The sequence below is a fragment of the Polyodon spathula genome, chromosome 9 (genome assembly GCF_017654505.1).
Source record: "Polyodon spathula isolate WHYD16114869_AA chromosome 9, ASM1765450v1, whole genome shotgun sequence".
Classification (NCBI taxonomy): domain Eukaryota; kingdom Metazoa; phylum Chordata; class Actinopteri; order Acipenseriformes; family Polyodontidae; genus Polyodon; species Polyodon spathula.
The window spans coordinates 3,816,005-3,826,737 of NC_054542.1; the positions used below are offsets into that span (position 1 = coordinate 3,816,005).

Here is a 10,733-nt window from a genome sequence, read left to right on the forward strand (position 1 = left end):
TAAGAAACAAGCAAATATAGTTAATAAAGTAAAAAATAGAAAAAACTAAAACTCGAAGAACGGGAGGCTTTATCTACAGCCCATTAAAAACCGGTGTGTGGTGTCTGTAAACACGGATATGATATTAGACAACTTTTGCTTTGTAAGCTTAGAATTATTTTCAGCAAATCGAGGCACTGCATGGTGTGAGCTGTTTTTCATTTCAATTTCAGTTCACGATGCCTCTTGTCAATTTCAATACTGTTTAGTCAGAGAGCACACGCTGACGCGATACAAGAAAAAGTTGCCTCGGGAACATTAGACGATGACTTATTAGAGAGAAATAAAATAGGCTACTATTCAAGATAAACAACAATGAAGAAAGTGTGAAAAATGGCGTTTCCCAAGAATAGTGGGTGAGCAGCGTTCACGCTTCTAAAATACTCTGTTGCTTCCTATGGTTGCGAGCAGGCTAATTTAGATATGTTGACTAAACATGTCTATGCATATAAATGTTTTGCCTTTGCTGATAAAAGTTTGCCACAGGATTCTTGCATGGTAATTGATCATTTTCTCCTGCATTTAATATGAAACTTGGTAAGGACATTCTTTTGCACACTTTATTGAGAGTATCTGTGGTTACAAGGAACTGTCTGTAAAGGGTCCAATCTGCTCAATGTCATGCTTGCACTTTGTAAAATATCATGATACTGATAGCTTTAATTTTGTATTTACAGATTGCATCCTATCCTGCTCTGTATGTTTTAAAATAAAGCCTGGTTGAATGTTGTGTGGGTTTTTTTTTTTCCAATGAATGTTTTTTTTTCAAATTGTGAAAACACAAGAAAATTTATATAAATCTATAAATAAGCAGTGTCTAAGTCGTAACAGTCGTGCTAGAAGTTATCAAGATGAAATTAACATGATTTCCAAGAACTCAAATGAGGTTAAACACACATTTCATTTGAAAAGGCGTGTGGCTTGTATCTAGCCTTCCAAGAAAAAATAAATAAAAACCCACACAGTCTTGTGATTCTCTTTCATTTCGTTTCCTGTCACAGATTTATAAGATCATATAATCTGTATAATAAATTAAATTCAGCAGTGGAAATAAATACAGTATTTATTAAAGTAATACAATTGAGACTTTCCATAAATTTTACTGATTTTAAATACAAAAAACATAGTCAGAACACCAACGTGTACTATTACAGTGTGTTAACAATTAGATTAGATGCCGATTAGATAAACTGAATGGAATACAATTTTGGAGAAAATAGGATTAAATATTTTGGTGACCAAATCCAACATGAAAGTAAACATTTGAAAGTCAAGGGGCCTTTAGCTACACTGAAAGTCCTTTGTGACTAATCTAGGCTTGGGTCGTTATCCATTAATGGAAGCCTATACTTTTAAAATTCTGCATATGTGACATATAGATGGATTGATGTACAGAGATATATACCCAGAATCAGATATGTTCAACTAAATAATGTTAATACCAAGTTTCAGGACAATTGGATAAACTGTTGTCCAGATATATGGAAAAGGGGGAAGTGTGACATGAGTACATATGTAGGTACATACTGTATATTTGTTTGACCATTTCCATCATCCTCTTTGCAAGGGATCTCATCCCCCAATGGGATAATAGTAACTTAATCCCATTCTCTGCAGCCTACAGGTAATGTTATTTATAGAAACTTTGGCATAGAAGATATATATATATATATATATATATATATATATATATATATATATATATATATATATATATATATATATATATATACACACACACACACACACACACATATATATATATATATATATATATATATATATATATATATATATATATATATATATATATATACACACACACACACACACACACACAATTATAAGACAAGTGAGAATGTAACAGAAGATACTGGGGCAAAAGATAAAAACCAAGTAAATTAACCTTTAATCTGAAAACAAGGTAGAGACTTGTACAGATATGCTGAGGGATACATGTCTGAAAAACCTGTCGAGAAACCAGTTGGGCCTGTTCAACCAGTTTGCCCCTCACCGGACAGATTGCATATAAAGAATTAAGCAGATGGTGGAAGGCTATTTTAGAAATTGACCTACAGTTTTTTTTTTTTTCATTAGGTGAACACACGTTTAGTTTTTGTTCTAGTTACGTGTTTTTATAAACAATGTATCTCTATGATTTATCATTTTATTCATGGACCAGATTTGCTTTGATTTATGCAAAAGTATGTCATACTAATATCTAATAATCCTTAAGAAAATGTGGCAAAAATACTAAACAGAACTGCTCACATACAGGCCCTCTACAGTCACAAGTTATTTAAACAATAAAAATGTGTTTGATTCTTTAACAGCACTAGGGAACAATTTAATGAACTTTACCTGTAACTCATGAGTTAAACTTTAGTTTTGTAAACATTGCTCTTAGTGGTTCAGCCCCACATTTTGTGCCGTTTCCAGCGTGGTTCGGTTCTTTACAGGTATACAGTATGTGAAACATCCAAAATGAATACTTTGCTCAAGCAGTGGTAGGTCTTTTACATCTTGGTAGTTTCCCCTGTTTTTTTTTTAATTATTATTTTTGTATGTGAAACTAACCACAAAGGCCTTGCACGATTCAGTAAACAAGGGGAAGTGCACTAGCTTATGAACTCATGTCCAAACATACTAGAGCCATATGTGAGACAGACCACTTAAATATTCCTATGAGTATTTTTAGCACATACAATAAAATACACTGTACAATACTAATTTACATTTCCATAACATCTTCAAACTGTTTATAACCCGCCTCTATGCAAGTTTTACTGTTTGCAATCCTTTGCCAAGATTTTGCAGTGCAGCAAAAAAAAATGTTGCCACAGAAAGCTCACCAGCGTGCGTGTAATAAAGTGTACAGCGTCAGTATCAGAAGGTTTAATGAGAGAAACCCAAGGCCTTTTTGTATACTAAAACTGAAAGGGAACATAGTCAGAACTTACGAAACCAGGAAGAAAACAGAACGTTTTGAAACACAATTTTAATTTCAGGATTGAGAAGAAAAAAAGAAAAAAGTTAGTATTGCATAGTATTGGGGCACGGAATTCAATATAATAAATCCAGTTTTAAACATCATAAAAAGTGTTGACGTGGCAACAAAAGCAGAATGATGCAAATAGATAAAGATTATTCTACTTTGACATACAATTTTAACCAATGACCGTGTGGCAGAGCACAGCTCTGCCCTTTAGAAATTGGCAGGGATGGGGTTAAATTCCCCTACCTACCTGGGTTCATTGTGTTCAGGTGGCTGGGGTTGATTAGATGATTAGTTTAATTAATGATCAATCAGCACCCAGCCACCTGACATAAAAGGAGGCCTCTGCTTCTCAGTTGGGAGGAGGGAGTTGAGGAAGCAGGTTGGTGTTTTGTTGTTTGTATTTTTGAAAGTTTGATTCCAGTGAAGGCATTGCCCAGCCTGGAAACATTATTTTTTTTTTTGTAAGTTTTGTTTTGTTGTCTTTCTATTTGTGTTTGAAGATTTTTTTATTTTGCCCTTGTGCACTTTCATTTTTGTGTTTATTTATAACAAGTTATTTTTTTGAACTTCAAACTGTCTCTGGGCCTCTATCCACTCACCAGCCTGTCACAGACCGGTATCTCTCTCTCTCTTTTTTTTTTTTTTTTTTTTTTTTTTTTCTTTATAAATTTAGTTTTTTTCTTTGTTTTGTTTCTAATAACTATTAAATGGTGTAACAGGATGGCTGAGGTTGATGTCAGGCCGGAAGCAGGAACTGAAAACGCACAGGCAGTACTTGGGTGCAAAGCGTACTTTTGACTTTGTTCTTCTGTCTCGCTCTTGTTCTCTACTCCAAAAACACTCCACCAAGGAGTGACCATCTCTCAACCATAAATTAATCAATGAATTAACTCTGGAGATGGTCACCTTCTGTTTTGTGTAGCTGGGGCTTCCCCACCCATGCTGCCAAACAATAACAAGGAAAACATTTAAATTTTAAATCAACACAAAATACATTCAAACAAATACTAACAATAACAAAACACTAATGTTTTCATACAAATATGCACCCGTACAGCAATACATTCTCCTTTAAATAATGAACCAACCATACATTTCACCTGTGATAAATAAACACATATTCAAGCAGGGCTTTGCCCTGTCCCCTCTATTAATGTGCAGGGCTTTTCCACAGGGCTTCCCCACTGTGCAGGCCTCCCCGGGCGGTAGCGTGAAGGCCTCCCGGGCAGGCACGACCAGTCTCTCGGAAGGCAATGACAAGTGCGGACCCTCGTGAGGTGACGACAGCAGCAGACCCTTGTATGGCGACAGCAGCAGCGGACCCTCGGGAGGCAACCTGAGAGGGGAGCCCCCAGCCAAGAAGGTGGTAGCGGGAGCTCCACTTCTCCCCCTGGTGATGGTAGTGGGAGCGGCAGGTAGTCCTCCTCTTGTGCTGGAGACAGCGGGGTTTCTTTCTCATGCGCTGGAGACAGTGGGGCTTCTTCCTCGTGCACTGGAGACTGCGGCAGGGCTTCTCCCAATCGCACTGGTGGAGGGGGACACAGCAGGCACTCTTCCTCTGCTGGTGGAGGCGGGCACCTCCCACTGGGGCGTAGGACATTGACGTTCGTGCTCCTCCCACTTGGGCTTTGGCGACAGCCGGGTCTGGCATACAGCCCTGAACCATTATGCAGCATCCCCAACCAGGCCCTGATTCCATGCCTCCTCATAGCGGGGGTCTCCGTAGGGGTAGTCCTTCCAGTTTTGTCCAAACTCTCCACTTGCGCTGCACAAGAGAGCCCCTTCAGTCCTCCACTGCGCCTGTTTGGCTGCCTAGTCTGGGGGTCCAAATTGAGTTGGAACATGGGACCACCACCTCCACCCAGATGCCCCCTGTTGCTGCCTCTCTTTCTTTCCTATCCTCTTCCTTTCCTCCAAAAAGTGTTAAAACAAAAAAAAATTGCACCTGTAGTACCTGTTCTGGACAGGAGGTGCTGGAATCCCACTTTCAACACCACATATTTGTGTTCATCCTAATGTGACAGTCGTGATGCCAAAATGCTTTTTTTTTTTTTTTTTTTTTTTTCAGAAGCTGATCTGTCTATGCACAGCCCATCCGCTTTTACAATGTATAATTGAAAACCTCCAATATACACTTCAGGATATGTAGTGGAATTAACATTCCAGCAGTAATTGGTGGAGGTATAGGGAGCCAATTACATGGCAGATCAGCTTCTTGAAGGCAATTGGGGCATGTATTTAAACTACCACACTTAATCCAACTACAGTATTTGCTCAAACTTTGTGTTGTGGTGTTTTTTTAAAAAAAAAATTTAATTACACAAAGTATAAAGGAGTACTGACATCAAGAAACATCATTCTTGTTTATCAACAAGTGAAAACAATAGGCATATTACTCTGCATCCTTGTAAGAGTAACGTATTCCCAGTCACCACCACTAACACGACTGCTAATACAATTTCTCATAAATCTTTTGAGACGCCATCTTCATCTTTTCAATGCTGTGGATAGTAATGTCATTCTTTACTTTTGTTTGTGACCTAAGATTGCTGCCATATTGTGGTCATGTGACTTTTTGTTTTTTCGAATTACAAAAACTTAAGATATTAGCTTCATATCTACTGTAATCTATGATTCTCTAGGTCAAGTTTAATTGTTGCTTTCATACGCTCCTGTGGCAGTATTTTTACAAAGCTGTAGAAAGCCCTGTCACACTGCCAAAGCCTCATATCTCAAGAGACCATTCAAGGTCGTTTATTCTATTTATTTTATGATATTTTGAGAAATAAAGAACATTTCTACTTTTACTGATCAGTTAATGCACCAGCAACAGCTGAGGTATCCCAATGCTATTTATGACGTTGGAATACCACGTTGGGCTCTTGAAGAAGGAATCTCCTGTGGTTTCTTCGGCTGCTGTTGAAAAGAAAGCTGGCGTCTCGCCATCGCAGGTGCCTCGCCTTGTGATACGATCTGATCTCATTCTTTTGATTTCATGTAGAAATAAAAAACAGTGATTCATTTTGTTTAGGAATTTAAAAAAAACATTGACTCGTGTTTTAAATTTATGTATTTAACATTTAATCATAATGTGATGTGATTTCATTTTTTTTTGTTTTCGTTAAGAAACAAGAAAGTGTTCCTAAGCTCGCCTCCAATGCCTCTTGTTTAATTGGAACAGCTGCTTATTTAGGATATTTTTTCTTCTCCCAAGGCATCCCGATAAAGTGACGCCAACTGTAGTGTCTGCAGTTTGATAACTGTCTTTTAGTATTCTTTTTATCTGATAAGGACCACTAAAAATGACCCAGGTAACAGCCACATTTGTTCACAAAAGAGAACCCCAGATATTATCAAATACATGATTTATTAGTAATATATCTTTTTTTATTTTTTTTAAAGTAGTCTAGTCAGCCTTTTTGACTTTTTACTTTAACTATTGTAATAATTAGTAGTTATTCTACTCATATCTTCTCCAATGGTGCATTAACAGTGAACAGTACACCAACAGGATTGGTAACTTGGCAGTTATTCAGAGTGAGGTAATATGCAGACTCTTTCTAGAAGAGCAAAATCTCTACTGTGCGTTGTTTTGAGTTGTGCTAATGTTAATGCACAGGGAAGTGAAACTTGCTGTGATTCAGGATGCGTGGTGATGTTTTTGCCCTTTGACATTTAGGAGGCCTTTGAAAGTGTGTAAACTCCCCAACCATACTGCAGAAATAAAAAAAATAAATAAAAAAAGTAGTCAAGCCTTCAAAAGGCAGCAACATGTTTCCCTGTTAGCTTGTGGGGTTCTTCTGTGCCTTTCACATTTTTAATTGACCTCTGCAACTTGCAAGTCAATGACCTGAAATGGAACTGCACTGGTAATGAAACTGTGGTTGTGTCAGAACAGTAACAGGAGATACAATCTATTGAAAGTATTGTTCCTCTTTAGTTGGGCTTAGTATTCTGTGTGTGTGTGTGTGTGTGTGTGTGTGTGTGTGTGTGTGTGTGTTTGTTTTTTTTAAATGACTATCTGTAAGTAGACATAGTAAGTGACATGTAAGAACTTACCTTCAAAAAGTTTGTCTTGCTTGAAAAAAATTTTTAAACATGGAAAAAATCCCCTTGCCTGTTATCTAACATCCACAATGAACTGATTATTCTGGAACAATTAAAAGCTTCTCTTTATATTGATTTCTTCCCACGACTTTGCTGGAAACAAACAAAAAAAAAGGTCATATTTACATTTTACAGTCGTCCAAACTCCCCAGACTAAAAATTATATATAACAACTTATTTAGCTTATTAAACACATAGGGCCTTATCTATGAAAGGGCTATAAATGCAGCTGTAACATGCATAATAAGTAGTGAGCCTAACATGCACAATATATCTAAATTTACTGTCCCATTTACTAACAGAGAACACTTTAATTTTCGTCAACACTATCTGGCTAATTTACACACCATACCGAGCACACTACATGTATTGTGAGTGATAATTTAATGGGCGTGATCATGTCAGAGACTTACCCATGAGCACCGTGATATCAAAAGCCCCAGCAGTCCAGGCGTATCTTTTGGTCAGTGTCTTACTGTGAAGGTGGCTTACATTGACCAAAAATGAGCGATCAACAGACACAGCCCTCCGTAGGGGACAGGCAGAGGAGTTAGAAATTCGAGTGGAGGAAGGGGTGCCAGCGATCCTAAAATTGTTTGTTGTATGGTAGGGACGGGGTTAAAAAGCCTCCCTGCCAAGCTGTTTAATTTAATTTATTGTTAATTATCCCCTGCAAATGGGAATAATTGTATATTAGAACCAGGTGCAGGGTATTTAAGGAGAGCAGTCAGTCTGCTCGGGGCTGCTGAGTAGAAGGAAGCAGAGAGGTTGCTCTGTTTCCGAGCAGTCATACAGTAAGTGCTGTGAAAAACTATCTGCACTGTTTTATGCCAGGTAAATAGCTTAGCCGTCCTGAGAGCTAGTCAGGGACCTGCATCAAACATTTAGTTAGTGCTCGAAACGAGCTAAGTGTTTATTTTCTTTTGTTTAATTTTTTTTTATTGTGTATTAAAAATAGCGTGTCATCATTTTAAAAATCCATTTCTGTGTGCTGGGTAATTTTTAAAGGGGCAAACGAATGACCGTGACTGCCGGCTGATTAATATATATATATATATATAGAGAGAGAGAGAGAGAGAGAGAGAGAGAGAGAGAGAAAATCAACATTCCTGAGAATTACTAATTTAGGAAATAGTTTTTACTACAGCAGTCAGACAAGCTTTTTGAATCAAAACAAACTTTTAATTAATTGGCCTCAAGGTTTAATAACGAACCATAGTTTAGACTGAAATCAACATCGGCCAAACCACTGTCTGAGACAATGAAGAAGTGAAACCCAATTCTTAAAGGCTTGTGAAAACTCATTTACAGTATCTGTTGTTTCATCAACAATGGCTTAGTTTACATGTATGATTACTCTTACTGTCTACATTTCTTCTTGTGAAATTAACAAGGACTTGGTACCTTTTTGTTTTTCCATGTGAAGCCTTTCCTTTTCCTGGGAACACCCACTTTTCCCCAAAACTTTATGCAAACGAATGGGGAGGGGGGTATTTAAATTAGCAATGCATAAGGCCCCGTTCAATTCTCGTGCCGTTTAGCAGGAAACTCAGATATCGTTTCTATGTGCAGAAAAGGTGCCTGCTTTTTTAATAGTTTGTTTTAGTGTTGTTGCCCACACTGCTTGTTATACATCATCTGCAGGGGTTATATCTTTATTACTAAACCGTGCTTTGCCTATTTAATTAATTGAAAATAATCAATTAGCACTTATATATAAAAAATCTGGTCAGTCCATGTATTTCAGATCATGGCTGAAAACCAGAGATGTAGAATTTTAGCGATCTGTGCTAGATACCTTCCTGGATTGCTCCCAGGGCTGTCTGGATTGAAAACAGTGGATGCTATGGTATCAAGGATTGTACAACAATGATATGCAGAGGGTCCTGCTATTAGAGATGCACTGCTATCTTTATTTTTGTAACCCGACTGTGTACTTTTATTTTGTCTCACATTTTTGTTTCATTAGCTTTTTTTGTACCTCTTTATACCAGATACAGTAATCCCTCGCCAACTGCATATTTGCCAAACGTGGAATTCATGTATACACGGTTTTCCTTTTGTATACCAATTTGCCAACCACGGCATATAGATTTGTGTATACACGGTTTTGCACGGAAACATATGACGCATCCGCATTTGCTTCCCTGCCATCTTGTGTATTCTAGCGCGCTCACATCTCGCCAGCATCTCCCTCTACCAGTACCAGAATCATCTCTCGCTTTGTCTCGTGTAGTAGTCATCATAGTGTTAACATAGCATAATTGTCACCAGTCAACAACACCCTGGCCTTCAACTCTAAGGATTCAAGGTAAATAAAACATTACTTTTTATTATGTTATAATTTGATTACTTTTTACATGTTACGTTACCCAGTATGTTATAGTATTTGCATTGTTTTTATGTTACTGTGTTTTTTATTTGTGTTTAGTGAAGGAAAATGCAACTTAGATAGGCTTTGATAAGTGTAACTGCGGCCGTGGAGAACATACCCCCATATTTCCCATAAGCTCTAGTATTTACCAATCGTGGTTTTGCCAACCACGGGGGTTTTCATGAAAGTAACTCGTTGTTGGCGAGGGATTACTGTACAGCATCCTCATTGTTGCTGTACTTGTATTACTGCTTCTGCTAAATAAGATGTTGGAATATTGAGTAGTATTATTGAATCCCAAGAAATAAGTCGTGAAAATTCCATGCCAATATTGAGAGTGGGTTAAACACTTTTCATGTTGTGCATTGTCTGGTTTAGCCACCTTAATGGAAAGGTTAAAAACATACCAATGTAAAAACAGTTGTTGGAAGAAAATCCTATGGTGTACCACGGTTCCCGCAGGCAGGAGCTTCTCACAGATGGAGGTCGGACGAGAACCCGGGACCTCCTGCTTTGAAGCATAGCGTCGATACTGCTGTAAGAGAGAGCTGCCTCCCTTGCAGAAGAAGACATCGGGCTTATATCTAGTTTGCATCACCTACCAGCCCTGACCCCTACCCCCATGCATGCTACTCTCACCTGCCACCCTCAAGTTTGCCCTCAGACTTGCACACCAGGCTACAGGCTTTCAAGTGAATGCCTGGGTATCTGCGTCCACTCTGACACCAATGTGGCGATCCTCGGTTCCCACAGACCGGGGCATCTCACAGGCGGAGGTTGGATGCGAACCCAGGATCTCCCACTTTGAAGCATAGCGCCGATACCGCTATACTCTTCTGAACAGCTGTATCAGCGATATGCTTCAACTAGGACAGGGGTGTCAAACTCCAGTCCTCGAGGGCCGCAGGGTCTGGTTTTCATTCCAACTTAAGCTCTCAATTAACATAATTGATCTAATTATTTGTTGAATTGGACACATTTCATATTTTTCAAGGTCTTTTAAAGTTGATGGTTTTAAAAAAACACTTGATTCAAGGTACACTCCCTATGAAACATGTTGAAGCCTGAAGAGAAGTGTTAAATGTGTCCAGTGAAGTAAAGAAGTAATTGAGAGCTCGGGTGGAACAAAAAGCCAGAAGACACTGCGGCCCTCCAGGAACTCTGACACCCCAGAACTAGGGGAAATTGCATGGGAGTAGTTACACATTTAAACAT

At 38.3% G+C, this 10,733-nt stretch overlaps 1 protein-coding gene across 1 annotated transcript; it reads right to left on the bottom strand.

Moving 5' to 3' along the window:
* Positions 1-3,724: 3,724 nt before the first annotated feature.
* LOC121321036 lies at positions 3,725-7,553 on the bottom strand. Its single transcript, XM_041259945.1, has 2 exons — positions 7,097-7,553; positions 3,725-6,021 (listed from the first exon to the last, which is right to left on the bottom strand). The coding sequence occupies exon 2, from the start codon at positions 4,879-4,881 to the stop codon at positions 4,159-4,161; it is 723 nt and encodes a 240-aa protein (XP_041115879.1). The 5' UTR covers positions 4,882-6,021; positions 7,097-7,553; the 3' UTR covers positions 3,725-4,158.
* Positions 7,554-10,733: the final 3,180 nt, after the last annotated feature.